General features: G+C 55.1%; 2 protein-coding genes across 2 annotated transcripts; both read left to right on the top strand.

The window, feature by feature from the left end:
- Positions 1-11,301: 11,301 nt before the first annotated feature.
- HIC2 (HIC ZBTB transcriptional repressor 2) lies at positions 11,302-19,799 on the top strand. Its single transcript, XM_016204325.2, has 2 exons — positions 11,302-11,385; positions 13,218-19,799. Exons 1-2 carry the CDS (start codon positions 11,360-11,362, stop codon positions 15,040-15,042), a joined length of 1,851 nt encoding a protein of 616 aa, XP_016059811.1. The 5' UTR covers positions 11,302-11,359; the 3' UTR covers positions 15,043-19,799.
- A 3,894-nt stretch (positions 19,800-23,693) lies between these two features.
- On the top strand, positions 23,694-26,040 carry TMEM191C (transmembrane protein 191C). Its single transcript, XM_087828488.1, has 10 exons — positions 23,694-23,848; positions 24,145-24,268; positions 24,405-24,455; positions 24,580-24,657; positions 24,818-24,874; positions 24,999-25,058; positions 25,214-25,278; positions 25,355-25,427; positions 25,685-25,725; positions 25,836-26,040. The coding sequence occupies exons 1-10, from the start codon at positions 23,694-23,696 to the stop codon at positions 26,038-26,040; spliced, it is 909 nt and encodes a 302-aa protein (XP_087684614.1).

The raw sequence follows: 26,040 nt of genomic DNA, 5'->3' as shown, positions 1-26,040 counted from the left end.
AGCCTTGCCACTTTTAGGAAAACAACTGAAAATAATTTGTTGCTAGTGAAAGAGCTGTCAGGAGAAAATGAGAAGTTTGGAAAACTCGCATCCATCACCAGGAGCCTTAAAGACTTCTCTAAAATTAGCGGTGATCTTAAAAATATGTTTTGGTTTTTTATTTTATTTTAATTAATTAATTATTTATTTATTTATTTTTAATCCTCACCTGAGGATATTTTTTCCATTGCTTTTCAGAGAGAGAGTGGAAAGGAAGGAGAGAGGGAGGGGTGGAGGGAGAGAGAGAGAGAGAGAGAGAAACTTCGATGTGAGAGAACATTGATCGGCTGCCAAATGACCAGTGCTTGATGCTACAAAATCCTAGGTGAATATGCGTGCAGGGTAGACCAATGGATTTTTTCTATAACCAGAGATGAGTATATCACTGGCACAATTTCACATTACACATTGCAACTTTTAAGAAACTACCCCTTGTCCAGTTTTAGTGTATATCAATGAAGAGTAGCCACATATCTGAAAAGGTTATTAAAATACTCCTCACTTCTATCTGTGTGACGTTAAATTTCTTCATAGACTAATCAAAACCACATAGCTTAACAGACTGAATGCAGAAGCAGATATGTGAATCCAGTTACTTCTTTCAAGTCAAACATTAGAGATTTGCAAAAATGTAAAACTGCCACTCTTCTCACTAACATTTTCCTGTTTGGAATAGTTTTAAAAAACTATTATTATTTTTATTGATTTAGAGAGACAGAGGGAAGGAGAGAGAGAGACATCCATTGGATGGCTCCTGTACGCGCCCCGACTGGGGATCGAACCCGCAACCTGGGTATGTGCCCTGACCGGGAATCAAACTGGCGACCCTTCGGTGCATGGGATGAAGAAGCTTAACCAATTAAGCCACAGCGGGCAGGGCTGGAATAGGTTTTTTTTGTTTTTAATGTTATTTATGTTAACATAAAATGGGTTATTTTTGATATTTTAGGTCAATTAAATTTTTTATAGTACCAGTTTTTCTAATATAGTAAATAGAATAGTAAATAGAATCACACGGTAACACCTACTGTACAGTAACATAGAAGCCCCATGGAAGTTTGGGATTGATGACAAGGGAGGGCTCTAGGCAGCTCTTCCTCTATCGTTTCCCCTTCACCACTGCCACCTTATCTCCTCTCACGTATTATTTCACCCTCTCTCTTCTCAGCTCTGCTGCTTCCTGACCAGCATTTGCTCACCTAATAAACGTTTATGAGGGCCTGCTGCATGCCAGGTGCAGCTGGCTAGTGGGACTCGGGCTCTAACCTTGGGAGCCTGGTTGGGGGGCCAGGGGGCAGGCTTGGGCAGAAGGAGAGGTGCACAGTGGGAAGCAGCTGGGTAGCTAGCTATTGCTGACATTGGCTGGGAGGAGGGAAATGCAGAACAGTCTTCAAGGAGGAGGGGGCACTCAGGCATGACTGGAAGGGGCCCAGCTGAGAGGTGGGCTGGGGGCCCTCTGGGAAGCACTGTGCTGGCCAGTCCTGAGTGTGGACTTTATTCAGGTATTAGGAATCCATTGAAAGCTTTAAGCAGGGGAGTGACTTGATGAGATTGGTGTTTGAGAAAGATAACTCGGGGTTGATTGGACTTCGAATTGGAGGGGGCAGGAGCTGCAGAGATGAGATTTATGCTAGACTTTGATATTTTCACTTGGAATGGCTTTAACTGCCCTTCTTACCCTCCAGTCCCTGGGAAGAGCCCTGGGATTTCCTTCTTGTTGGGTGAGGCATGCTGGCCTTCCCAGGTACGGAGGCCCTGCCCTACTTCTGTTGTTTTCTGTCATTAGGGCAGTGATATTTTCTGGGCATCTCCTGTGGGACTGACCTTTGAAGCCCTTGTTTACATATTGTGATGTTCCTCCAGCTGTGTGGCTCTGCTGGTTTGCCAGGTGCCTGGATCAGGTGATGTGAGGAGATGCTCAGCAAGTGCCATATAGCTTTAGCTCGGCTCCTCCCTGGATGTAGAGGGTTTTGTGTCCTCTCCCCTTTCTTGTGGGCCTTCTGCACAGAGCATGCTAGCTTCCTCAGTAGATTAGAGATTGTGGTCCAGGGTATTTACCGAAGTGTTAACTGGAGGGTGTAAATTACATGCATACACATAGAGGCATAACTAATGGAAAAACACCCTTGGCTCCCCTACCCCACATAGAAACAGCCAGCCCCCCAGCCCTGGACACCCACCTGCCCTCATCCTTGCCTCCCCTCAGAAGTCACTGCTCTTCTGAACTTTGGGCTAAGCATTCTTTAGTTTTTCTTTGTTGTTCCCTGCACTTGTCTGGATTCTTGAACTGTGGGTGGCTGGACTTGGCCAGGTTTGCCTCTTTGCATGCACAGAGCTGGACACTAATCTCTGTGTTTTTTTTCAATCTTCACCCAAGGATATTTTTTTCCATTGCTTTTTCAGAGAGAGTAGAAGGGAGAGAGAGAGGTGGAGAGAAAGAGAGAAATCCATCGATGTGAGAGAGAGACATCAATTGGTTGCCTCCTGCACATGCCCTGGAGCCTGCAACCGAGGTAGGTGCCCTTGGTCACAATTGAACCCAGGACCCTTCAGTCCCCAGGCCAATGCTCTAACTACTGAGCCAAACTGGCTAGGGCACTAATCTCTATTTTTGATTCACTTAAGTACTGTAGCTGCCATTCCTGTTCCCCACTTGGAGTGTTCCAAGGTAATGCTGTCCCACACTTCATCATATGGCCCAACAGGTGGGGGGCAGCAGCCAGGAGAGGAGCTGCCAGCAGGAGGGGAGCGTCTGGGTTGTTTTCAGGGTTTTGGTTTTTGTGTGCCTCCTCAGTAGCCCAGTTTTCACACACCCCTAGATCTACTACTCCAGGTAGAAAAGTGCCTGTTTGCTTTGTTTTCTGTCTCCAAATCCAGTTCCTTAATGCTAAATGGTTCTTCCAGCGCCTCCAAGACTCCATGTAAAAAGTAGAATAAAAACCTGTGAGCATTTTCCCTCCCGCGTCTGAGTGGTGCCCTCTGTCTGATACCCTTTCTGAGCTCTTGGCCTCTCTGTTAGGCCCTTCAAGTTACCTGCTTTTTGAGCTCTTGGCCTCTCTGTTAGGCCCTTCAAGTTACCTGCTGGACAGGTGAGACCTCTTCTGTCAAGTGCTGCATCTAGAGGCTTTTCAGGCACAGTGCCACAGATTGTAATATTTTCCATAGCAGTTCCTTAATTTTATCCTTAAAGATAGCTTTTTAAAAACTCCAGTGGATGCTCCAGGTGTCTCTACCCCCCCTTAGGATTAAAACAATCTGATCCTTGCCATTGGCTTTAGCTCCTTAAGCCCTTTGTTTGAAGCTCTGGGGGTTTTGGGGGGAGTTGATAGTCCAGGAGGGAGCAAAGGGGCTTTCCTTTGTCTTGCCCAGCAGCAGCGTCCTTTGACCCCAGTCCCTGAGGGCCTCTTCCATTTTCTTCCTGGCTTCTTCCCTTTGATATGCCCAGTTGGTGTATCCAGGACCAGCTTGGACCCTTGCTAGGAGATCCTTGGTTGTGTTTGTACCTAGCCTGTTGGACTCCATTTCCTCTTCTCTACTGGGCTTGCCTGCAGGATCTGGAAGGCCCTTCTCTCTTGAGAAGTATCAACTAGACACTAGGATGATTGAAAATGTCATCGGGTTGTTCCCTTTGGATGGCAGACATAGGTCTGCCCCTGCTAAGATTTTAAGGTAGCCTCTAGGCTTCCTGTGGGTTCCCAGCCTGTCCTGTAGAGTTCCCTCTCCTGAGACAGACACTTCATCCTGGATTTGGTCACCTCCTTTTTTTGTGTGTGTGTCTTGTGATCGTTACTAGTTGGGAGTTCAGGGAGTTTACTGCCTGGCTCTGATCTACTTGCTCATCAGGTCTCAGCCTGGATCCTGCTTCCGCTCCTGAAGGTTTCTGTGCACTGTATGGAGTCCCATAAGAAGTGTGCAGAGTTATGTGTGACAGCTCCAAGGATTCTTCACAGATGGACAATGCTTGTATAACCAGCACCCAGACTGAGAAACATGACCCCAGAAGCCCCTTGTGTGTCCTTTGAGTCACCCTTTCTCCCCCCACCCTCAACTATCTTTCCTCACCCCTAGCTCCTGGATTCTTGCTTTCCAACTTGAACTTACATGAACGGAATCGTACTGCGGAGTCTGTTGAATCTGGCTTCTTTGGTTAAAGTATACTTGAGAGACTCATGTATGTGTGTGTAACTCAACTGTGTGACATTGCCAACAGTCAACTATTTTTGACCTATAAAAGGCCAATTCATATGTTTCTCAGTGTTCAGTCCTGCTCACTGGTGGGTAGATAACAGTCCCCACACCTTCAGCTGCCTCCCCTGTAGGAACAGGGCTTGCAAGTGCTTGCCTGAGTGGGTTTCCAGTGCTGGTCACCCTGGAGTGTGCTTTCTGTCCCACAAGATTTGCATGCTTTCAGTCTTGGTCTTATTCTAAAATGTGACCTTTATCTTTCCTCCCTGGGAGATAATTCTTTTAGTCATTGTCCAGCCAACTAAAACCTGTCATTGCTGTCTGGCATCAGTTTTGTTTTGTTTTTTCTAATTCTCCTTTACCATGCCATCTCGGTTTCATCCCAGCCAAGAGGGTCATGCTGTGGGGCAGGGCAGAGGTTCCTCAATGCCAGCCTGCCTCAGAGTTTTTACCAGTCCATGACAATGATGTGGGTGAGGGTTGTCAACCACTGTTTTTGGGAAGGACTCACTCACATTGAGAGGTGGTTCTTCCTGCAGTTGGCCTAAGAAATTGTTGGTTACTAGGGTTGTTTTTTTGAAATTATAAAGTTGAAGAGTCTCTTCCCAGATCTTTGGGCTGGGCAGCTGCAGCTCTATGACTCAGCAGTGACTCGTATCTCCCTCTGGGGCTCAGTTATCTCATCTGAAGGGTATCCTGGGGCAGGTGAGATGATTGAGATAGTCCCTCCCAGGGGAGCAGACCAGCTTCACCAGTGCCCTTTTAGCTCAGTGTCCTGGCTCCGTGTGTGTGGAATTTCCACCGACTTAACCGTTCTTGGTCCCTGCTTGTCCTTCATCTCTTGAGTCCTCTGCCTGCTACCGACACCCATAACTCCCTGTCTACCATCCTGGCTCCCAGATGCCTGTGGTAACCAGGTTCAGCCTCTGTCTCACATTCCAAGCCCACTGATTTTATTAAGCACCCTCTGGGCTTGTTTCTGTGGGAAAAGTGTCTTCCTTGTTGGGACTGTCTCCTTCCTCTTGACACCCATCAGAGGAGCATTTACTGCTTGCAAAGCATAGTACCTTCTGGGCATTAGAAAGCTTATAACCCACCCCAGCTCTTCCCAGACTTGAATGTGTGTGTGTGGGGGGGGGGGGAGAAGGGGGGTGTCCCTTGGGGTTAAAATATGGGTTCTGGTTCTGGAGTCTGAGTGAGGCCTGAGCATCTGCAATTTTAGGGAGATCCCAGGTGCTGCTGTTGGTCCTCGCACCACACCCAGCGATAAGCAAGACTAGTAGGAAATGGGACTGGGGGCACAGGAACCAGCACACTGGGCCTGTTTGCCTCCTTGCTGAAGTGGCTCCTGGATTTCCACTTGTTCCTGGACTGATAGAGATGACTGATTACCTCTGCTCTGCTGGCAGAGACCCACCCTGCCAGCCTCCCACAGGCTCTCCTGCTTCCAGGCTCTTGTTCCTGTCACTGCCAGCAAGCCTTTTACCAATAGCTCAGGCTCCCTGCAGGAGGCAGTGCAATGTAGGGGACAGAGTCTGGAGGAGAGCATGGTTTTTGTAATAATAATCTTAAATTATTATTCCCCCTTGAGCAGCACTCACTTGCCTCTTCCCAGTAGTATTCATGGGTTTGGGCCCACCCAAAACTCTTGGCCAGACTGTGTCAAGCCTGGGGCCCTCCTGGCAGGTCCCCCAGGTTTTCTTGGTCTTGTTTCTCCTTGTTGGTACCAAGGCCAGGAGTGATGTGAGGGTTGTAGGCCTGGTGGGAGGAGGAGAGGACCCGAGGCTGCTCTGGAGAAGCAAGGTTTGAGGGTCATGGGGCCTGGTGTGTTGCCGTGTGGAGCCTCCTGTCGACCTTCCCTCAAAGCAGCATTTTCTTGCCTCTTCCTCCTGGTGATGAGGTACCCACGAGCTTCCCCACCTCTCAGATGGAAGTAGCACAGATTGGGTTGGGGCCCATGTGGGACTTGGACCAGCATGGGCAGCATGGGGTCTTCAGTGGGGCCCACAGGGATTTCAGGACAGACTCCGGGTAGTCAGACTAGGGTGGATGCCCCCTTCCTCATTGATCAGGGTGAGCCAGTGGGTGGGCGACAAGGGTGGCCCGAATGGTAGAGAAGGAAGCCAGCCCAGGGGCCCCCATCACAACGTCACCAATCGCTGAGTGAAACCCAAGTGTTTATTTCATAGAAGCTGCGTCCAAGGGAAGGCTCGTCTCCTGGCATTTGTGGAGCTTGTTGCTTTCCAGGAGGATGGTCTGGGAGAGGAGCCAGGAGCTGCTGGCCAGCATCCAGATCTGGGCTGGATTACACGGCTGGGCTTGCCCAGAGCAGTGAGCCCCACCCTCCACCAGCCCAAGCCTGAAGGGATGGGCCAGAGAGGTCACAGAGGCCAGGGCTGTTCGCAGAGGAGCAGCAGGAGCAGCCTGGGGGCCCCCAAAGTAGGCTGCATGGTGGGCCCCACCTGTGGCTTCTAGCCTCAAGCTTGTCACTGCCCCAAGGTGGTGGAGGAGCTGGGCCATCCCTGGGCCCTCACACTGAGTCAGAAGGACACAGCCCAGGTGAGGCCCTGCTGTGACTGGCAGGTGGTGGGGTGGAGGAATGGGAGTGGAGGTGCAGACCAAGGCTGCCCTCCAAGTGGCTCCATGTGGAGGGCAGCTCTGCTGTGATTGGCATCCCTGCTCTTGCCTGGGAAAGGGTGTCCCCAAGAGGGTAGGGGAAGTCTGACTGCAGCCCTGGAGTCACACTTTGAGTCCTCACTCTGCCACTCACTTGCTCTTGTGACCTTGGCAAGTTGCTTACCCCCCAGAACCTTGTCTTATTTATCCCGGAGGTAGAGATAGGACCTCAGAGCCTTCTCAGCAGGAGAGAAAGGCAAGGGACAGGGAAAGGAGGCCCCACCCTGCTCCCTGGGCTGGAGGAAGTTTCCTGGAGGCCGGTTTGCATTTCAGTCAAGGTGCCTGAGGCTGCCTCTGTGGGGGCACATTCCTGCCCAAATGAGGTCAGGTATTTAGTAAAGGGACAACATTCTCCTGGGGGGCACCACTCATGAGAGTCAGAAGTACCAGCTGTGAGCAGCATTGGGAGTGTGGTCCCTACCAGTGGGGCTTGAGGTAGGCATGAGATGTCCTCTTCTGTTCCAGGGCTGTCAGCCTGGTCTTTAGAGGGTGTACCCCTGGAGGCTGAATGACCAGAGCAGTTCTGAGTGCCAGGGCCTCCTGGATCCCAGGCTCTGGGCATAGTGGGTTTCCAGACTGAGTTGGGGGCAGCTCCTATCAGAATGGGGCAGGGGTTGGAGTCATTCTGGGCTTTCTATTTAAGCAAGGATTAGTTTCATTTTAAAACCTCCTCTCATGGTCTCTGAAAGGTGTGGGGCCAGAGCACGCTCTCCTGCGTTTTGTGGGGTACTAGGAAGAGAGGCCTCGAGGTGGCCCCATTCTAGCCTTCTCATGAGCCCCTGCAGCTATGTGGACTACCTAAGGTGGTGGGGCCTTATGGATCAGTGGGGGCCCCCATGGGGTGTTGTTGCTTTATGGGTAGGAAGTCATGATCCCACTCTACCATCCTCACTGGTCTTTTGGCTTGATGTGTGTTTGGGGTGGGTATAGGGATCAAGGCTGCTGAGGGGATGGGGGGCAGACCTGAGGGGTGCCCTTGGCTTAGGTCTTTGACTGCCTCCTGTAGACAGGGAGGAGCAAGGGACAGGGATTTTCTGCCTTGGTCACTCTGACCTCATGAGCCATTTTCCGTGTAGCCACTGGTTCATGAGGCTGAACTGGTACCCTTGGGTGGGCTGGAAACCAGCAGTGGGGCGGGGGGATGTCATACCCATGGCCACAGATGGTGCGTTCCTCCACATTGCTGGCCCCAGGCCCTCTGCCTCTTGGGGAGGTGAGCAGGTGGGATGGGTGTTTGGGCAGAGAGTGGGGGAAGTGGGCTGTAGGAGGGTCAAGGGTGAGTGTGGTTGGTGTAGGGCAGCACCCAGTAAATGTTAGCTGGTGTTGAGCTCCTGAGACAGGCATGTCCTGTGAAAGCCTCTGTCCTTTCTCTCCTTTTATTTGGACTTTACTTTTTCCCTGTTTGAAGTAAAATTTACATAATGTACCTAAATTTCAAGTGACCCTTTGAGTTTTGACCGGTGAGTGCATCTGCCTTCGTCCAGACTCCTTCCAAGATACAGAGTGGATCTCATCCCAGAAAGTTACTCATTCCCCTTCTCAGATAATGCTCACCTCACTCTCCACAGGCTTTTCTGATTTTGTTTCTACCATAGATCAGTTCTGCCCATTCTAGAACTTGACATAAATGTGTAATTCCACCCCCCAGATATAGCTTCATTTAGCAATTGGGGGGGTGTGCCCCAAGGTATTTCTTTCCACAGGATGACATTGCCCAGTGCGGTCTTTCATACCATTGGCTGAGAGGAGAGTAGATAGGGAAGGAGCAGCAGAGGGGGTGTGAGGAGCTCTGCCAGCTCCTTCTGGCTCAACTAGAAGGCCTAACCTTCCCTCAGGTATGGTGGCTGGGCCCTGTGCTTGCCGCGCGCGTGTGCGTGTGTGCGTGTGTGTGTGTGTGTGTATGTGTGTATGTGTGTAGGGAGAATGAGGGGGCGATATTCCTCTCTGACTTTTCTGTGGCAGGGGCCTAGAGGGAGGAAAAGGAAAAGAGAAGTCAGCAGGACCTGTCCCAGTTCATGGTGTAACTGCCCTGTTGGGTAGGTGGGTGTTGACCATTCCATAAACAGGGGCCTGGGGAAGGTGATCCAGGTCTTCAGCCAAGTCTCTGTTCAATTCCCCCACACCCTTTTTGTTCACAGGAGGGCAGAGGTGGCTCCCAGGGACTTGTGTTCCTGTCCTTACCTGCCAGGGTCAGCCCACCTGGGGACACCTACCCACACACCTGCAACAGGCCAGGTGTAGACCCTAGAGGAGAAGCTGATTGTCCCATTGCCCCAGATTCTGGGTTCCCTGGAGCCAGTGCTTTGGGTGGGCAGCAGGCCTGATCTCAGCGTGAAATCCTTGGGGCTGACAGGCACATTGCCTGGGCCTGCTGCCTAGGGGCTGCTGGGTGCCAGGTGGTGTCCTCATCCTAGCCTATAGTAGGCTCCTGCCAGGGAGGGGCACCCGCCCTGGGGTATTGCGCTGCCAGCTTGTTGATTCAGCCTCTGCAGTCATGTTTCTACTAACCTGGCCACCTTCATCCCCCCAGGCTGTGGCCTCTAGGATGGGTGCTTGCTATTCCCACACCTGTCTGTAAGTGGAAGGGCAGAGGTCTCTGGCTGTTGTCATTTTGCTGGGAAGAGAAGAGCAGTGCTTCATAGGGGACCTGGCCCTGCAGCAGGGAGGTACTGCGTCATGTGTAGTGCTGTTGCTTCGTTGTTTATAGACACAGCAGTGGCCCACACTTGGCCCAGCCTGGGATGGATGGCTCGCAGGACAGCATCATGTAGGCAACTCTGCTGGGTCCCCACCTAGTTGAGGGTGCAGCAAGGCTGGTTCTCCCCTTTTCTTCTGAGCATCCCTTTGGGGAGGTTGGGCACTTAAAGGAGTCATATCTGACTCAGGTCAGGATACCTTGATTAGTCATTTAGCTATCCCCAGGTTAGTGAAGAGCCTGGCCAGACTGGGCAGCAGGGACCAACAGAGAGCCCTGAGTCCTGTTTTGTTACCCACTCCCTGAGCTGTCCGGTAGTTGTCCTGATCTCTGACAAGGGCGAGTAACCCCTAGTTGCAGCGTCTGACACATGCTGAAGCAGAAGCCACTGGGTAGGACACTGTGCCTGGGCAGGACTTGGGTTGTCCTGAGGTCCAGAGAAGAACAGGCAGAGTGGCATAGGGCTGTGTGGCGGGCATCTCGTTGGCTGTGGCTTCCTGTCAGTTTTTACACCAGTGTCGCAGTGGTCTCTGCTCTCCTTCCCAAGGCTGGGCTCAGCTCTGTCCCACTGCTTGTCTCTGGTCTCAGGCTCCATCCCACTGATCAATTCTGGCCTCATGAGGGGTGGAGGGGAAGCTGGACTCCACACAGGGATTAAACGATGAAGCTTTGGACAGCTGGACCTACAGAGCTGGTTCTGTTGCCCTCTGGGCCATCCGTGGGATCCAAGACTAACCACCCTGACCAGCCACGTCTCCTTCCCCCTGGGCCATCTCTGTGAGAAGGGAGTTGTCCTAGGGGCCAGAGAGACAGCTGGCAGGCTGGAGTTGAGGCCTCCCAGCCACCCGCACCCCCGGGTCTGGTCACATTCCTGAGGGACCTGCTGAGCCTCCCTTGCCCTGGGGGCGGGGGAAGGGCAGGCAGAGATGGGCTCCAGGCTGCTGCAGGCCTCCTCCCCCACCCTGGCTCCATTCCAAGGGAGCCCAGGTCTGCCCCAGTGGTATACAAGGAGCCAGAACCTCAGGAACACCCCCCTTCCCGCAAGACCTGAAGCTGGGGGCAGTTGAGGACAGAGGACGCCCACCACATCTGGTAGCAGCTGCCAGTGACTTTGGCAGGGTGGTATTGAAAGGCTGAGCTTTGGAAAACTATAAGGGGAGGCCATGTGGTCAGGCCCAGCCGGGCTGGGCTGGGCAGGAGGGGCTGGGCCCTCTGGGCAGGGAGGGGGCAAGAGCAGATCTGAAGGGAAGGAGGCAGGAGAGCCAGAAGCGGTTGAGACTGGTTCTTATAAATAGCCCATTGCACCAGTGCCTCCAATTTTTGACCTTTTGTTATGTAAATATGGCCGGCCTGGGAAGGGCCTTGCCCAGGCCTCCTGTCACCACTCCTGCCATGAATTTGCCTGCTCCCAACTCCCCAAACCTAGGTGGCCCTGGAGTACCCTAAAGCACCTGGGTGGCAGAAGGGTGCAGTGCCTTCAAGTTCCCTAAATCTGCCATTTTACCTGTCACTGGGCCTGTCGGCAGGGCATTATGGCTACTGTCTCCTTCCCAGCTGGCTGCCCCTGGCGTCATAGCCAGAGAAATTCCCTGACCTTCCTGGGAACAAGGGCTCCAGAGCACCTTCTACTTCATTGTCCCTCTCTCCCTAGATGATGGCTGTCTGGATGACCATGTCCATCTTCTTTCCAGGTGACCAGGCATTGATGCACCCCCAAGGGAGGACACGTGCTCAAGGAGGCTACCCCCGCTGGCTACTGCTCACATGGTTTCTGGGCCCCTGGCACTCCGGTAGGCTGGGGAGGGGGAGCTGGAAGGACTAGGGGAGGGGGGAGGGAGGCCTGGGAGAGGGAGGGCATCATCTACCTTCTCCTGCTGTGGGATTTCTGGGAGGCCCCGCAGCTCTCAGCCTGCGACCTGGCCTTCAGTCCTTTGTGTGCATGCAGCACCAGGCTGCTCAGCTTGGAGGGGAGGTTGTCCTTGGTTTGGGGAGGAGGGGCCCGCAGTGGGCTTACAGGCTCTTGGAGGATGGGACCTCCTGCCCTCGCCAGTCCCTTTGACAAGCTTGGACACCAGGTGTCCTGGGTGCTGGTGGAGCTAATATTGTATTTCCCTAGGGCCAGGTATCCTGGCCAATGTGGAAGACATGCCTTGGGCTCTTTGTCTCTGCCTGGCTGGCTGTGGGGCAGGGAGTAGGGGAGAGTTGGTTCCCCTGGGACCTGGGCCCCAGCCCCTGAGTCCCAGCTGAGCAGCCTTGCAGGGCTGGGCTGGCCTATAGCCTAGCAAGTGTTTGCTGCCTCCTGCTGTCAGGCCTTGGTTGCAGCCTGACAGGTGTGTTCACAGAAAGCTGTGAAGCCTTTGGGGTGCCAGTGGATGCTAGGATGTTGTTTTTTTAATCTTTGCAAACAAGGGCATGTGTGGGGCAAGGGGGAGTATTTGTGTCACAGGGAGGCATGGTGAGCGCCCTGGTAGGAACAGGAGGTCCCAGGTGAGGTGAGGCTCAGAGACTCAGTTGCTTTCAGAGATTGAGCCCCAAGCAGAAGGAGGTGAAGGTACCTTTGTCAACCGTGTGGCAGAGTTGCCTGTGGAAGGTTTAATGTTCCCTGAGCAGCTTGAGGGGGCAGGGAGCCACGTCCTTATGCTGTTAGGCCCTGCTACTCAGTGGGGAGGGCGCATGGTGATCGCACTGCTACACAGCCAGCCTGCAGGGTTCCTGATGAGGCCAGAGGCCTCTGTGTGTTTAATACTTAATGATGTCAGTTAGTGTCTGCACCAGTCTGTCGAAGCCAGCTGGCTGTCTTTCCTGTGCCTAGACAGCACTGCCCTGCCCCGAAAGGACCCAGGGCCCAGGCAGTGCCAGGGGTGTAGCCAGGCCATGTTTTTTTCTCAGCACCCAGAGACCCAGACCGGGAAGTACTCTGTGCCCTCCCGGGGGCAAAGCACTTGTGAGGTTGGGGGCAGGTGAGGGACAGCTTGTGGGCTGCAGAGTCTGGGAGGTGGTAATGTGACATTGGCACGTCTGAAAGCTTGGGAAGTCTCTAGGGTTGTTTAAAGAGGCACCCTGTATAGAGTACAGGTGGTAGACTGGAGGCTGCATATTTAAGAAAAAGAACCTTTGTTTAATATTGGGAGATTTCACCTAAAAATCTGGACTTCTAGCGTGCCCTCAAAGCTGTGTAGCTGCACATTCACATGGGAAGTCGGTCCTCCCAGAGCTCCTACTCTTCCTTAGTCCCTGCCACTTCCCAGCACCTCATGGTCCTATGCTGGTCATTTTTAGGTCCCCTGTAAGCGAGTGGTGAACTTCTTTAGTGTGGAGACGGTTCCTGGGCTGTGAAGTCAAATTCAACCCCAGTTTCTCTACTTGGCGCAGAGTGACTTTCATTGTTCTGCCTTCGTTTCCTCATAGGTGCAAATGGGGCCAGTGCCACTGCCCCTTCTCCGGCAGTTTGAGTGCTAGGTGGCCAGTGTGAGTTCCCTTCCTGTGTACGTGCCTGAGGAAGTGGCCAGTGGCCAGGTCAGCTCAGATGCCTCTCTGAGTGCCACTGTGGCCCACCTGGGTCTGGAGCCCTTGCATGAGGGTCCCGGTCAGCTAACTCTCACGTGCCTGTTCTTGCTTGTAGGTGGTACGCGTGGACAGGGCGTGGGGACATGGGGCCTGACATGGAGCTGCCCAGCCACTCGAAGCAGCTCCTGCTACAGCTGAACCAGCAGAGGACAAAGGGCTTCCTGTGTGATGTCATCATCATGGTGGAGAACTCCATCTTCCGGGCCCACAAGAATGTCCTGGCCGCCAGCAGCATCTACTTCAAGTCCCTGGTCCTGCACGACAACCTCATCAACCTGGACACGGACATGGTCAGCTCCACAGTGTTCCAGCAGATTCTGGACTTTATCTACACGGGCAAGCTGCTTCCCAGCGACCAGCCAGCTGAGCCCAACTTCAGCACTCTCCTCACTGCCGCCAGCTACCTCCAGCTGCCCGAGTTGGCAGCCCTCTGTCGTAGAAAGCTTAAGCGAGCCGGCAAGACCTTCGGCTCTGGACGGGTGGGGGCTACTGGCATGGGGCGGCCCCCTCGCAGCCAGCGGCTGTCCACAGCTTCCGTCATCCAGGCTCGGTATCCGGGGCTCATGGATGGACGCAAGGGGGCCCACACCACCCAGGAGCTCCCCCAGGCCAAAGGCTCAGATGACGAGCTCTTCCTCGGCAGCTCCAACCAGGAGAGTGTACACAGCCTGGGCCGGGCTGTCTGTCCAGCCAGTGGGGAGGCCGGCCTGGGCAGCTGTAGCACCAATGGGAGCAGTGGAGGCTGCGAGCAGGAGCTGGGCCTAGACCTGTCCAAGAAGAGCCCCCCCTTACCTCCTGCCACTCCTGGTCCCCCCCTCACTCCTGATGACCCAGCCCAGCTGAGCGACAGTCAGCACGGCTCACCCCTCTCGGCCTCTGCCCCTCCCATTGCCAACAGTGCCTCTTATGCCGAGCTGGGGGGCACCCCCAGTGAGCCCATGGATCTGGAGGGGGCCGAGGACAACCACCTGAGCCTGCTGGAGGGGCCTGGCGGGCAGCCCCGGAAGAGCCTCCGGCACTCAGCCCGCAAGAAGGAGTGGAACAAAAAGGAGCCTGTGGCTGGCTCCCCCTTTGAGCGGAGGGAAGTGGGGCCCAAGGGCTCCTGCCCAGGGGAGGAGAGTGAGGGGCTTGGGGAAAGGGTTCCCAATGGCATCCTGGCCAGCAGTGGAGCAGGGGGTGGCCCCAGCGTGCCCTATGGGGAGCCCTCATACCCCTGCAAAGAGGAGGAGGAGAACGGCAAGGACGGGAGTGAGGACAGCGGGCAGAGCGGGAGTGAGGGGGGCAGTGGCCACGCCAGCGCCCACTACGTGTACCGGCAAGAGGGCTACGAGACAGTGTCCTATGGGGACAACCTGTATGTGTGCATCCCCTGCGCCAAAGGCTTCCCCAGCTCCGAGCAGCTCAACGCCCACGTGGAGACGCACACAGAGGAGGAGCTGTTCATCAAGGAGGAGGGTGCCTACGAGACGGGCAGTGGGGGTGCTGAGGAGGAGGCTGAGGACCTGTCGGCGCCCAGTGCAGCCTACGCAGCTGAGCCCCGGCCCTTCAAGTGCTCGGTCTGTGAGAAGACCTACAAGGACCCGGCCACTCTGCGGCAGCATGAGAAGACGCACTGGCTGACGCGGCCCTTCCCTTGCAACATCTGCGGCAAGATGTTCACGCAGCGTGGCACCATGACACGCCACATGCGCAGCCACCTGGGCCTGAAGCCCTTCGCCTGCGATGAGTGTGGCATGCGCTTCACCCGCCAGTACCGCCTGACGGAGCACATGCGCGTGCACTCAGGTGAGAAGCCCTACGAGTGCCAGCTCTGTGGGGGCAAGTTCACCCAGCAGCGCAACCTCATCAGCCACCTGCGCATGCACACCTCCCCCTCCTAGAAGCCAAAGACCTTCTCCAGCCTGTGGGTGGCCTCTGCAGACTCGCCCTCTGTAGGCTTGCCCTCAGGAACAATGGAAGGAAGAAGCGAGGAGGCCCGGCAGGCGGACCTGGACCCCAAATCCAGCGGGGGTGGCTCCTGGTGGCACCTCCAGCCAGCCCCCCCACCCAGAGCTTTAATCCACAGTCTGTACCAAGGGAAGAGAGCAGAGGAAGGCCGGGTCTCGAGCCCCAAAGGTATTGCGGGTGTGCAGTCTACCTCTAGATCCCGCCCAGGCCCCCGGCTCTCTGCCAGGGCGGCCATAGGGCCTGTGGGAGTGGGTCATGGGGCTCGCAGAGACCTGGCCTTTTTCTCGCAGGTCAGGCCTGAGCAGGGGGAGTGGGGACCTCCCTCCATGCTGGGAGGATCAGGGCTGCCTATGGCCAGGGGCAGTGTCCCCACACGCAGGAGTGCTAGTCTGTGTGCGGGCCACCTTGGTTCTAAGGGGAGCAGTGCTGGGTGGGAGGTGATGGAGTCCCCCTTCCTCAAGTAGGGGGGCCCTCACCTCCTACCTCTCCACAACTAAAGAGCCCTTTGGGCCTGCGTTGCTGTTATTCCTACTGATCTGTTCCTTTTTTCTTTGTGAGTTTTGTTTTTTAAACCAAAACCAACAAGAGTTTATTTTCCTCCCGGCCCCTCGGGGCTGAGCCTGGGTCTGCAGACTGAATGTATGGGGCAGCTGCCCCTCCCGCCCTGGCTGCAGGCTTCGGGGCGCCCACCCCTCCAGGCCCCAGAAGCCCTTCTTGGCCAAAGGCTTCCCTGGGCCCCGAGCCCGCCTCGGCTGCCTCAGGAGAGAGAGTGCTTTTCCTATAGTTTCTGAGGAATCTTTGTTTAGAGGTACTTGTTTTTTATTAAGAGAAAAACCAGTGTAAGGTTTATGTGAATGTTTGAACTGGAAGGTCTGGGGTTGGGGGGGGGGAGGCCGGACTGGGTGCCAGGGCCGTTGGTCCTTGTGTTCCTTTTTGTGTGTGTGGTTTGCGCAGTGCGTGGGGACAGATGTTGCGCTTTCCTTCTTCCTTACCTGTCAAGGTGGAGAGACTTCTGACCTTTTGCTACCTCTTGAAATTCATGAACAGTAAGTTGGTGACTGGCAGTTGAGGCCATGACAGTTGTTTTCCTCTCTTAGTGCACAGACGTTTGGGTGCACAGCCCTGGGCCCCGCCACACACACCATACTCTCAGTGAGGCTCCTGCAGCTCCAGGGTCTCTGTGCTCATGGGTGGGTTTCCTCCTGAGCACAGGGCTAGTTGTGGCGTTCTGAGTGTGCTGCTGAGAGCCAGGGAGCCTACACAATTCCAGTCTGGGACCAGGTGAGGGTGTCAGTTTTCCAGCCCCATGGGAGCCAGGTATTAGGCAACGGGGAGATGGGAGCCAGCTCTTTTCAGCCCCTTGCCAGGATCAGGGTGAGGCAGAAGTGAGCCCCCCCCATCCTGTTCCCTGGGCCTGCAAGAGCTTGAGCTTGGGGAAGTAGCAGCTCCATCTAGCTAGTGCTAGCAGGTGCTAGCCAGTATGGAGGCATGGGAAGGGGCTGACCAGAGTGATATGTACCCCCTGGGGGGCAGGGAGGGGACTTGTCCTGCTTGAGCATTGTTCTAGGTAGTCCTGGCCCACTGTCACTCTGTCTCGAGGCTGGCCGCCACCCATTGGCTCATCCCTGTCTGGGGTTTCACCCCTCGCCCCTCACCTTGGGTTTTCTCCACCAGCCTCAGATGCCGCCGTGGGCCCAGAGCCTGGCTCACAAGGCCAGAGCAAGGTTGCTGAAGTCGGCTCCGCTGTCAGCTGACTGGAGCCACGGGGCTGAGACAGCGGCTTTATCGTCTTCATTTTGCTCCGTGCTTTTGCTTTTTTTTTTCTTTTTTCTTTCTACTTTAAGTTCAGACCAAAAAATTCTGGAGTCATCCCTACCCCTACCCCTCAACCCTTCCACAGACCCTCCAGCTGAAAACAGAGCCTGAGTTCAGGGACCCGAGTGGTGAATGGGTGTTTCGGGAGTGAGGGCTCCTGGGTGAGCCCTCCTGTGGCACCCGTGGCCCTGAGCCGGCTCCTCTTCCTTTGGGTGGGAAATGGAGGACCAGGCCCAGGGTCTCTTGTCCAGCAGGTCAGTGAGGGGCAGGGCCTGACGCAGGCCCCTTTGCTCTCCCAGCCCCCACCCCACTCAGTCAGCACTTAAGCCACAGGACACAAAGTCTGTACTGCACGGGAGGTGTGCACCCGCCCGGCCTGCGTGTGGCCTCCTCAGCTGTGGGCCGCCGCAAACGTGAGGTGACTTGTGAAAGTAGGCGATTCATTTGCAGAGCTTCAGGGACTGGGCTCAAAGGCCCCTCACTCAACGACGTTTGTGCGACATAGTATTGTACCCACCTGAGTATTGTATCGAGCCTTTTCTGTATTTTAACAAGAAAGCAAAACACTAGTTTCTTATTTAAGACTTTAAGGGTTTGTGGGGCGGGGCGGGGTTGACACAACACTTGTTTTTGTTTTCTTTCCCTTTGATCTCATGTGGAGTGTGCTTGCGAGAGTGTGCGTGGAAATGCGTTAAGAGCCTCACAAGGAAATTAGGCCACTGGAGGCCCAGGGCGGCTTACAGTTCTCTGCTTTAGTCACTTAATTCCTGAATGTTTCGGAGAAACAGGAAACAGAAAACAGCAGATGTCATGTAGGAAAGGATAAACGACAGCAAAAAGAAAAAAGGAAAAAAAAGCTCATACCCAAATTCACAAAACTTATTTTTTAAACCAAAGCACATTTTGAATGAGTACGGAACCTCAACAGGATCAGAAAAAAGATGCTAATATATTTATCTCATTGTTTACATAAACTTTTACAGTTTCAGACCTCAGCAGCTGTAAGGCCAGTCCCAGTGAGTCCCAACCTTCTGCTGGAGGCCCTTCCAAGTCGGCCCTGGTAGAGCTCCCAGACAGAGGGGCAGCTATGGGACTGGGGCAGGTGTGGCGGTCCCCGGATTCACCTGAGCCTTCTTTCCCAGCCCCGGGCCTCTCCAAGCCCAGCTGGCACCAAAGAGCTTGGGCCAGCGCTGACTGGCCCCCAGGCCTCCTGGCCATTCTGGCCAGCTGGCACAGCAGGGGGTGGCTGTCGGCTCTGACCACAGGACCCGAGTCTGGGCTTGGGCCCCGGGATGGAGGTGAGCCCTACCCTGCTGCTCTGCCCAAGATCCTGGGGTGTGTTGATGTGAGGGTCCCTCTCAAGCCAAAAAGCCAGGACCTTTGCACGTCCATTGATCCTGGCTGGTCCCAGCCCCTGGGGACCCACCCTACCACCACCACTACCACCACCACCACCACCAGCAGGAGGGGCTTACTGGGCTGGTCCTTACCAACACAGATGGTGCAAACACTCTGAACAGTGTTGTTTTTGTATCAATATGTTTGTGCAGTGATGAATGTATTTATTTCTCAGACTTGGGGCGAGCGAGGGGCAGGCCGGGCTCTGCCACCGCACACTCCTGCCAGACCGAGCCACCTCAAGGGCTCGTCCAGGATTGCAAAAAAGAAAAGATGAACCTTTAAGCAAATAAGAATCTCAGAGACTCGCAGCATAGCCATACACCTCAGCCTGTGAACGAACAATCCGGACCCAGACTGACTTTCAGAACCTCACACAGCCATGTGTGTGTTTCCCATTGGTCACCACTCTGGGGCGCTGGGCTGTCCCCTGCCCCTACCCCGTCAGTATTCACTGGACTTGACCGAGTGCAGGAGTGCGATCTGGGCTGGCTGGCTGGGCAGGCAGACCCCAGCTGCCTTCCCCGCGGCTGTCCCGAGTTGGGGTGAGGCCTGGGCAGCCAGGAGGGTAGGGCTCAGGGAAGAGGTCATTGCATCCGTCCTGTTCCCTCAACTTGGGGGGGGGGGACAAAAGCAGAGGTGCCAGGCCTTAGGAGAACAAACAAGGGGTCTCAGCTCTGCCATGCCCCTGAAGGGACCAAGGCCCTTGCTCTTCCCCGGAGCCACGTTGGGGCAGACATTCTTGAACCTGTGAATCTGATGCCAGGAGTGAGGGGATGGAGAGGGACCTACCCAGAGCCTCCGTCTGACATTCCAAATCAGGGGGTGGGTGTGCACTGTGGGAATTGAGGCTGCCCAGTACCCCCCAGCTTCAGTCATCCCACTTTGATTTTCTACCAGGAACCCCTCCCCCTACCTCACCTTGCTATTTATTGCTGTAATTTATTGACCTCAGAAATGCTGCATAACAGACCTCACTTGGGGCAGGGAGGATCCCCAGGGCTCCCCCCCCTCCACTTGGCGGGGCCCCGTGGGGCCAGGTGCTGAGGGGAGCCTCTCTGTACCCTACCCATCACTTGCTTTCCCCCTCCTCCCTTGGGGGACCCCAGGTTGGGCACTTGCCCATTCATAAATACCTCGAGGGGGAGGGAGAGGGATGGGGTTATAGCTGTTTTGTTTAATTGAAACTGGAAGAGGGATCATGTCCTTACTTTATGTCCTTCCCAGAAAGGGGGGGGGACACTGTGATCGCACTCCTGTACTGGCCACCACCGCTGTCAGTCATCACATTGAGTTCACTTCCCTCGAGAGTTTGGATAAATTCAGGTCAGAGCTGCAAGTATGCAGCCCTCAAGTGTCATAGAAAAGCAATTCACCAACGACTGATCTCTCCATTCAGAAGCGTGCAGTCTTAATGTACAGTGATGAGAAACTGTTATTTTATGATCTTTTCATTAAAAGCTTGATGGAAAAACTATCTTTCATGGGGCCTCTGTGTTCTGTGGCTATTCTTTCTCACTAAGTGACAAGCTGCTTTCCTTTGTCCAGCACTTCCAAGATCCAGGAGGGTGGGAGCTAGGATGGGCATCTGCCCACCACCGTCCTAAGGGCAAGTTTCAGATGGCGCTGTGGGACCTCACTGGGTGGTGTGTGCACCCGAGTGGAGCACTGGTCTGGGAACCAGCACTCGGGTTGGCTTCCTCTTGGGCAGCGTGGGCCTCAGTTGGCTGAGGCAGCTTAGGAACAGTGGTTGTGTAGACGGGGCACCGACCTGGCAGCCTGGAAGAGGGGAGATATGGCTCGTGCCCCAGACCACCTGTTGGAGCAGCGGAGTCGGGCTGGGCCAGGGCAGCAGCTCTCATGGCTACTGCTCCTTCCTGTTGCTTTCTGCTTGGCCTTGGACTCAGAGGTGGGGGGAGGAAAAGATAATATATTATCAATCTCCCGGGGCAGAGCCGGTAAATCAGGTTCCCTGGGGGACTGTCCGTCCCAGCCACCAGGATGGGAATCCCAGGATGAGTGAAGATGAGGGAAGAGGAGAGGGGATGGGGCCAGGAGCTTAGACTCCTGACACTGGACTATGGGCATCCAAGTGGCTCCAGGGCAGCAGCAGATGAGCCTGGGACTCCAGACCTCTAAATCATGGTAAGTGCCATTCAATTGTTTTAACATTTATTCCTGTATTAGTTTCAGGTGTACAGCATAGTGATTACACAATCATATACCTTACACAGTGTCTCCCTTGATATTTCCAGTACCCATCTGGCACCATACATAGTTATTGCAATATTGTTTACTATATTCCCTGTGCTGTACTAAAATTTATTTTTTGTCTTATCGAAGCAATACCTGAACATAGTTCAAGCAATCAAATGGTTCTTGAAAAGGCTTAAGACAGTATTTCTTGTCCCCCCACCCCGTCACACATGGTTGCCTATAGGCAACCACTTTTTTTTCTTAATTCTCACCAAGGACCCATTTTTATTGATTTTAGAAAGGAAGGGAGAATGGGTGGTGGGGGGGGTGAGAAACATCAACCGGTGCCTCCCATACACACCCAACCTGCAACCTGGGTATGTACCCTGACCGGAAGTTGAACCTACAACCTTTTGGTATACAGCTCCAACCAACTGAGCCACACCAGCCAGGGCTGTAGGCAACCACTTTTAATTCATTTAGCACTAATGCATTTATCTCTACATTTCTAAATAGTCTTATACTGATGTCTTAATTCATCTTTTTTAGAAACTGGACTTACTGATGAGGATTTTAGTTCATTTATACCTTCTTCCCCTCCCCTGTTTCTCAAATAGTTTAATCTAGGGGTTGGCAAACTTTTTCTGTGATGTAGCCAGACAGTTAATATTTTAGATTTTGTGGGCCTGGAGAAGTATCCTTGATGCTAAATATTTTGAGAAGTGTCTACCACCTGTCCTTCTACGAGGACATTTTCTAAATTGTACAGCAAGAGTAGAGGAAGCTTTTTTTTTAAATATGCCTTTATTGATTTCAGAGAAAGGAAGCAGAGGGAGAGAGAGAAACATCAATGATGAGAGTCATTGATCGAGCCTGCAACCCAGGCATATGCCCTGAATGGAAATGGAACTGTGATCTCCATTGTAGGTCGATGCTCAACTGCTGAGCCACGCCTGGCCGGATGAGATTTTGATTTTATTCTTTAAGTGAATGGGTTTTTATTATAACCCTTTTTATCAAATAATTGCTTATGTAGAAGCACCTGCATTATTTGATGTCATAGTTAAATCTTTTTCTATTGTGCAAAGTAAGTTTCAAATATAGAAAAAGGGCTTCTACACAACAGGCACAGATTTTATAGTGTTCTTTTACTCAACAAGCTCCTAGCATCATATAGATGCTCTTGCAAGACTGCAATAAACATGAAATTACTGCCTTCAGCCATAAAGACTAGGACAAGTGGGCTGCCTGCCTGGACTGCCAACGCAGCTGCCTTTGGAGTGGAGAGCTGGGTGGATGTGCCAAGAAGCAGGGGACCCACAACTGCGGGATCTAGGTGCTGGCTTTATTGGGGTTCATTTAAAAAATCAGTTTTTCATATGTTTGAAAATTTTTAACAAGTTAATAAATTACTTAAATTCTTAACATTCTTAAATGTTGGGGGAAATGCTACCTACGTGTACTAGGCTGTTTATAATCAACTATAATTTTGAAAGTACCAAAATATTAAGAAATATGTAGGGTAGTACAGGGTGGGTCATTTAGCCAACACTGTCCCCTCCTTCCTGTCCTGAGTTCAGGCCAGTGTCGCCCTAATGGATGCCTGGGAAGCCGACGTGGCCACACAGGGAGAAGACTGGGCCTAGCGCAGACGGGTGGAGGGTGGCTGTCTGAGAGGAGGATATTGAATCTGAGTCCTGAAGCAGCAGAACGGGCCACACAGGCTGACTGGGAAGACAGGTGCTTCCGGTTGGAACTGGGGGGGGGGGGTGTCAAAGGTGGGGCTGCTGCAGGAATCAGACCCCAGGCAGCTGCTCCCAGCAGGTCTTGGAGGCACCAAGGCCAGGATGGTTTGTTTCCATGACTGCTGTGGCCCACACCCCATCCCCCCTACCTCCAGGCCACTGAAGGGAAGCAGCTCGGGTTTCAGGAACAGCATAATTAGCCCCTGGCTTTACCTGAAGAGGTTTTCCTTGTCCAGATGGGGGTGTAGGGGTGGATGGGGAGGGGTTGGGCTGCCCAGAGGGACCCCCCCCCGGGGGATCCCCAGAAGCACCCATCAGCTCATCCTCCACAGCTGCAGAAAAGTCACCTAGGGGCAGGCCAGTATCATGGCCCATTATGGGTAGCTGCCGCTCCTAGCTTCTCTTCTGAGCTTAAGCGGGGACTGGTCATTGGGGCTGCCACTGCATAGCGACCTGTCGTTGCTGAACCTCGATTTTCCCATCTATAAAACGAGTCACAGATTTCAGAGAGAGGAAGGGAGAGGGAGAGAGAGAAACATCAGTGATGAAAGTAATTGATCAGCTGCCTCCTGCATGCCCCTTACTGGGGATCCAGCCTGCAACCCGGGCATGTGTCCTGACGGGGACTCCAACCGCAATCTCCTGGATTATAGGGCGATGCTCAACCGCTGAGCCACACCAGCTGGGCAAAATGTACAGGTCTTAAATGTTCTGTGGGATGACCTTTTTCTAAATTGATTTTAGAGAGAGGAAGGGCGGGGGGGAGAAACATCAATTTGTTGTTCCACTTATTTATACATTCATTGGTTGATTCTTATATGTGAACTGATCAGGATCGAACCTTGGTGTATGGAAGGACACACCAACTGAGCTACTGGGCCAGAGTGGGATGAGTTTTGACCAATGTCTATACTCAGGTACTCAACCTCTAAACAGGATAGAGAGCATTGCTGTCAACGGGTGTCTTTTGAGAAGCAGAAATCCCTAAATTTGATATAATTGAATCCATCAAGTTTCCACAGATTGTACTTGCTGTGTCTTGGTTAAAATTTTCCGCACACCAAAGTCTCAAGCCTTCTCCATTTTAAGTCTCTGATCCTTCTAGGGTTACTTTTTATATAGAATGTGAAGTAGAAATCTTTTATTTCTCTTTTTATCATGAGCTAGTTTTCCCAGCACCATTTGTCAATGGTAAGCCCTCGCCAGCACCCACCTCATCCGAAACCTTCATCTTAGTTCTATTCCCATTCGCTGGCGGCTGCCGTAGGAATGAGTATGTGCCCTAGTTGGCGACGAGAGAGGAGGGAAAATCTATGGGAATCTCTCCCAAAAGAGACCTGCGCCTGGGCGCCCCCTGCCGCCCATTGTGACGCGCGCGGGCCGCTGGTCCCCGAGATCGGCGGCGGCGGCCCCGCAGAGCTCCGGGAGCCATGGCCGAGACGCAAGAGCTGCTGCTGCAGCTGCAGAAGGACAACCGCGACGGGCGCCTGAGGAAGCAGGAGCTGGAGGAGCTGGTGCGCGGGCTCGAGGCCGAGAGCGAGAGTCTCACCGGGCGCCTGCAGGACCTGCGCGAGCGCGAGCGCAGGTGTGCGGGGAGCGGGAGCGCGGCTCCACTCCGCGGGGCTGGTGCGCCACAGTCGGTCTCGCGGGCCGTTGCACCCGGGGCTTCGCAGAGCGTCCGGCCGACCCGTCGGTTCCTCTTCCCTGCCCGGCCCGAACCTCTGCTCTAGGCCGTCGGGACTGGGACCCACGAAGGGGGGGGTGGAGCCTGTCCCACGGCGCCCCGACGGGGGCTTCCTCGGCCTCATCAACGCCTGGGCCGCGGGAGCCTGAACATCCGCAGCTTCCCGCGGTGGCACCGCCTCAGTTTTCCTTCTTCAGCCTGCAGCGGAGGCGGAGCCAGGCGGCGCGGGCCCTGCGAGGGGAGGCGCGCGAGGCAGCGCGGGAGCGTGCGGAGCGGGCACGCGGACTGCTGGAAGCGGCCCAGCAGCGCAAGAGGGACCTGGTGGGGACCGGGTCCGGGAGGGCGGGGCCCTGGTGGGGCTATGCCAGTGGAGAGGACAGGCCCTGAATGGGGCGGGGCGGGACCGGGGACCGGGGACCGGGAAGGGCTCCTATCGCCCCCTCCATCCTGCCCGCAGGAGCAACACAACCGGCAGCTGCAGGAGCAGTGGGAAGAGCTGTCGAGTCAGGTACATTAAGGAAATGCCGTTTCTTGCTTCCCTCAGGTAGTCCCGCTCTAGTCCCGCCCCCATTTCAACCCCATCTCCCCCCCCCAAGCCCGTAAGCCCCGCCCTCACAAAGTTCCACCCCCAGCTGTTTTACTACGGAGGGGAACAACTGAGTCAGCAGCGCGCGGAGCAGCAACTCGGGACCCAACTGTTAGCGCTGCAGGTGCTTGGTGGGGCCCTGAGGGCTGGAGCAGCGGCACGGGCGGGGCCCTGGGGAGCGGGGAGCGGCGGCGGGGGGGAGTCCGGAGGGCCGGGGGCGGGGCCCCGAGGCGCGGCGGGATGCCGGGCGGCCGGGCCCTGACATTCCTTGGATTCAATGGAAGAAACAACTGGAGTTATTGGAGGCCAAGCATTCGATGCAGGCGGAGGGTCTGCGGCAGGTGAGGGCGGAGCCGGGGTCTGAAGGGGAGGGTCGCCTTCGGGTGTGGGTGGGGTCTGAGCTGGTTTAGGAAAGTGAAGGGGGATGTGTTCCCCCGGAGTCTAATCGAGGCTCCCGCATCCCAGGGCGCACAGCGGACCGAGGAGGCCTGGGCCAGCTTCCAAGAGCAGAGCGGAGTCCTGCAGGTGCCGCCCCCCTCTGTCCTAAGAGCCACTCAGTCACCTCTTGACTCTAATGCGGCCTCCATCCCTCCTCCCCCAGAGCGGCGGCCGCCCGCCGCCCCATTTCCCCCCTCCACGGAGACCTTACCCAGTCGAGACCTCACTCCCACCCCCTCCAGGAGCTGCAGGGGAAGGTGATGGAGGCGGCTGCGGCGCTGGATGCCTCGCGAGGCCTCCCGGAACTGTAAGGGGTGAGGACTGCCGGGGGGGCAGGGCACCGTGGCCGGGGGAGATCGCCCATCTCGACGCCTGTTCCGCAGCTGCAACTCCCAGCCTCGCCGGGTGCAGGACTGCGCGGGCTCCCTCATGGAAGAGGTGGCCAAGGCCGAATGTGTGAGCCGGGCGGGGAGGGCACACCCACGCGGGCCCGCCTCCCCACGTAGGCCAGGGCCCGGATGGACTCGCCCCCGCAGGGGTCACGCGTACTCACTGGGGTCCGCCTCCTCACGAGGGCTCGTCCTCGCCGGGCCTGCCACCACGGGGACTCCCACTCTCCGGGGACTGGTCCCGGCGACTCCCGCCCCTTCGTGATAAACTTCGCCTCTCCCCTGCGGCGGGCGCAGAGCTGGACGCCGCTCCTCTTCCCGCAGGAGAAGCGGCTGTTCGGCAGCGCGGGCGCGACGGGCATCAGGTGAGCCAAGGGGCGGGCGGCGGGAGCGCGGGGCTCGGGCGGCTCCCCCCGCCACACCTGCCCTGCAGGCCGCTGCAGGCTTGTCCGTCCGCGCGTCCTTCGGTCCGCAGGCTGTGGGCGCTGAGCGCGCTGCAGGTGCTGCTGCTGCTGCCGCTCGGCTTCCTGGCGCTGCCGCTGCTCTGCGTGGTGCTGGCCAACCCCGAAGCCCTCGGCCGCGCGCTGCCGCGCCTCGGCTCCGACGCCGCCTTCCGCCGCCTGCGCTACACGCTGTCCCCGCTGCTGGAGCTGCGCGCGCGCGGGCTGCTGCCAGCCTAG

Source organism: Miniopterus natalensis, chromosome 20, assembly GCF_054644295.1.
Source record: "Miniopterus natalensis isolate mMinNat1 chromosome 20, mMinNat1.hap1, whole genome shotgun sequence".
In the NCBI taxonomy this organism is placed as follows: Eukaryota; Metazoa; Chordata; class Mammalia; order Chiroptera; family Miniopteridae; genus Miniopterus; species Miniopterus natalensis.
The sequence above is the reverse complement of the archived record's forward strand: the minus strand, read 5'-3'. Positions and strand labels throughout refer to the sequence as shown.

Excerpts from the sequence above, each read along its gene's own strand:
- HIC2 (XM_016204325.2), top strand. The coding sequence starts at position 11,360 with ATGGTTTCTGGGCCCCTGGCACTCCG. Across the intron at positions 11,386-13,217 it reads TCTGGGCCCCTGGCACTCCG|GTGGTACGCGTGGACAGGGC; the intron begins GTAGGCTGGGGA and ends TCTTGCTTGTAG.
- TMEM191C (XM_087828488.1), top strand. The coding sequence starts at position 23,694 with ATGGCCGAGACGCAAGAGCTGCTGCTGCAGCTGCAGAAGGACAACCGC. Across the intron at positions 24,875-24,998 it reads AGGCGGAGGGTCTGCGGCAG|GGCGCACAGCGGACCGAGGA; the intron begins GTGAGGGCGGAG and ends CCCGCATCCCAG. Across the intron at positions 25,428-25,684 it reads AGGTGGCCAAGGCCGAATGT|GAGAAGCGGCTGTTCGGCAG; the intron begins GTGAGCCGGGCG and ends CTCTTCCCGCAG.